The following is a 2,830-nucleotide window of genomic DNA, read 5'->3' on the forward strand; positions in this document are numbered from 1 at the left end:
CCTGCTATTAACTAATGGGCTCATAGGTTTTGGGCAGGATGGAGCTCAGGTGCGTTCAACACCAGAGCTTTGCACAGTAACAGTCACGTTGTGAGCCCTGGTGTTACAGAAGTGAATATCCTGACCCCAGACCTGCTCTGCTGCGCAGGCTGGGGAGCAGAAACCCCTCACCCTCTGGCATGGGAACAGCACACGGGGCTCAGACCAAACCCCTCACAAAACAGCGACAGAGCAGGAGTTGTTTGCGGGAATTATCCTCCAATAAATCCTCCATGATCCATAGGGAAACAGCTCAGTGCTCATCCGATGGGAGGAGGAGGCCAAGCTCCGCTCAGAGCTGCTCACTGGGACTTATCACTGGGGCTTCAGGAAGGACCAGGAAGGGCCAGGACTGGGAATGGCCGGGAGCACTGCAGTGCATTTCCCTACTTGCAATTGCAGTCGAAGCACTCGGACAGAGGAACCTCCCTGCACAGCTTCATGCTGCACCAGGGACACGTCCAGGGGCTGCAATGGCTTCTGCGGGCCTGCTGCTGCCTCCCCGAAAACCAGAGGAGACCCCAGCCTGGGAGCGGTCCCCCCACCCTCTGTCCCCCATCCCTGCTCCATCTCTGTTCCATATCCCTGCTCCATCCCCGCTCCATCCCCACTCCATATCCCCGCTCTATATCTCCGCTCCATCCCTGTTCCATATCCCTGCTCCATCCCGCTCCATCCCCACCCCATCCCGCAGACGCGCAGGCGAGGGCTGGCAGTGACATTATTGTGCCGAGCGTCTGCAGCGTCTGCTGGGATTTCACGGGGGATGACAAATGAGCACAACACCTCGCGCTAGAAATATACAACAGAAAATGGTGTTGTTTTCCACACTTCAGCAACATCTGCTATGAATTAATGATTCAGCTCATACCTGCACCGACGGGCGCGGAGGGAAGCGGTTGGATGAGCACCCCATTGCTCACCTCTCGCTGCTCCCGCTCCTGCGGCACCGCTTCTGCCTCCTGCAGACAAAACCTGGCACCCGCAGCCCCCAGATTAGATCTGGGAAGTGTCCCTAAAACCGCAGCCCTCGACTTCTCATGCAAGGGCAGTGTCTGCAGGCGGGTCAGGGGGGTCACCACAACAGGGGCGTCAATGCGCGTTATCATTGGCGTGGTTCGTTAACGCAGCTCAGCATCCCTGGGCGCCACACGCTGATTGAGCTCCTTGAACATCTCCCCCAACCACACAGACGTCTCCTCTATGCACCCACTGCTGAACACTCAAATCTGACCAAAAGTCTGGGGAAACTTTGTCTTCAAGGCCTCCCAGCACAGATTCTGGTTTTCTGGAAATACTGCAGAGACTGACAGGCTTTGAAGATACGCAGTGCTGCTAATTGCTGCTCTAACACGTCTCTAATAATACAGCCTTTCTAATTGTTTATTGCTCGCCTACCTCTTAAGTGCTTAAACGCATCCACAAATACCAATCTGTTCCCTGCACAATCAGGGATTCCACCTCAGCAGAGCACAGCGCAGCAGTTTGATATGAAAACTCGAGTTGGTTTTGCCGAACTCCTAATTGATCTCCTTGCAAACTCCATTCTTCGAAACCCCGCTGCCAGCCCTGCCCGAGCTGCAGCCTGACTTTGCAGATTTGGAGAGAAGGGAAAACCAGACACGCAGCAGAGCAGTGACACCGTCTACAGAGCAAGATGCCACCAGCACAAACAACCCTTTGAATCTTCAGTTTTCGGAGAGGAACGCGAAACGCTGGGGACGCGGCAGCTGACACCACCGTTAAAACACACCGGGACGAGGGAGCTGCACGGCGGGAGGACCCTACCTCGTAATGGGCCACGCGCTGCGACTCCGAGATGAGCTGGGCGCTGCAGACCTTGCAGTAACTCTCGGTGAACAGCTCCGGGTCGACGTCCGACGACTTCATCTGTTCACGACAGAGACAAGAACCAGAGTCAGTCGCAAGGGTCTGGTGAGGGTCCCTGCAGCAAAGCAGCGCCGGAGCCGAGCGGCTCTGGTCACCGCGAGGGAACAGGAACAGCTTTAGAATGGGGCTTTATAATGGGGTTTTATAACGGGGCTTTATAATGGCGCAAACGTGCTTGGTCCCCACCACATCCCCACACCTGCAATAGTCCCCAGCGTTACGCAGCTCTTCTCCAACATCTTTCATATCCAGAAACACTGCGTACAACACCAGCTGTAGCGTGCATCACTCCTGGCTCGAAACACGCTTAACCATTTGTTATACAACACGGAGCTGATAAAGAGCTCTCTATAAAACCAAACACCGTTACAACCTGGAGGAAGGTGTTTTTAAGCTCTGCTGTATTTCTCAATTTAGACACGGAGGGAAATTGGCTGGATGATTTACTGGGCTGTGCTGCTCCCAAGCAGCTGTTCAAATATTTGTGCGCTCCCTGGAGCTTCCCAAGTGGAGACTTGCAGGGACAACGCGGCTGTGACACCCGGACACACGGACACCCGCACTGACACACACCCCTGGTCTGGGTCACACGCACCCGCAGGTACCCGCTCCGGGCTGAACACCAGGATGCACATCCACTGACAAATTACTACATAGACCGAACCCAGGCAGAGCCAGGAAGCACCAGCAGCAGCTTCATAGAGAGGATGCTTAAAAACAGAAAAAACCCCAGTGCAATTCAAGAGGGAACCAGGGGCCGATGCCTCCTGACTAATGCCAAGATAAAGCCTATTAATTTGCAATCATAACAAACCCGGGCATAATGAAGGCTGATAATACAGTTTTTCTAGAGTTTATTCCACTGATTGCGAACAAAAGCAACATGGAAATGAACCAGTTA

At 54.1% G+C, this 2,830-nt stretch overlaps 1 protein-coding gene across 1 annotated transcript in view; it reads right to left on the minus strand.

The window, feature by feature from the left end:
- Positions 1-1,929, minus strand: part of ZMAT4 (zinc finger, matrin-type 4) — a gene marked incomplete at its 3' end in the record, with an annotated part of 24,027 nt that extends 22,098 nt beyond the window's left edge. The window contains exon 1 of the mRNA XM_010187408.1: positions 1,828-1,929. Within this exon, the coding sequence (XP_010185710.1) occupies positions 1,828-1,929 (102 nt within the window). The remainder of the gene's footprint in view (positions 1-1,827) is intronic.
- Positions 1,930-2,830: the final 901 nt, after the last annotated feature.

The sequence above is a fragment of the Mesitornis unicolor genome, unplaced genomic scaffold (assembly GCF_000695765.1).
Source record: "Mesitornis unicolor isolate BGI_N332 unplaced genomic scaffold, ASM69576v1 scaffold23486, whole genome shotgun sequence".
In the NCBI taxonomy this organism is placed as follows: Eukaryota; Metazoa; Chordata; class Aves; order Mesitornithiformes; family Mesitornithidae; genus Mesitornis; species Mesitornis unicolor.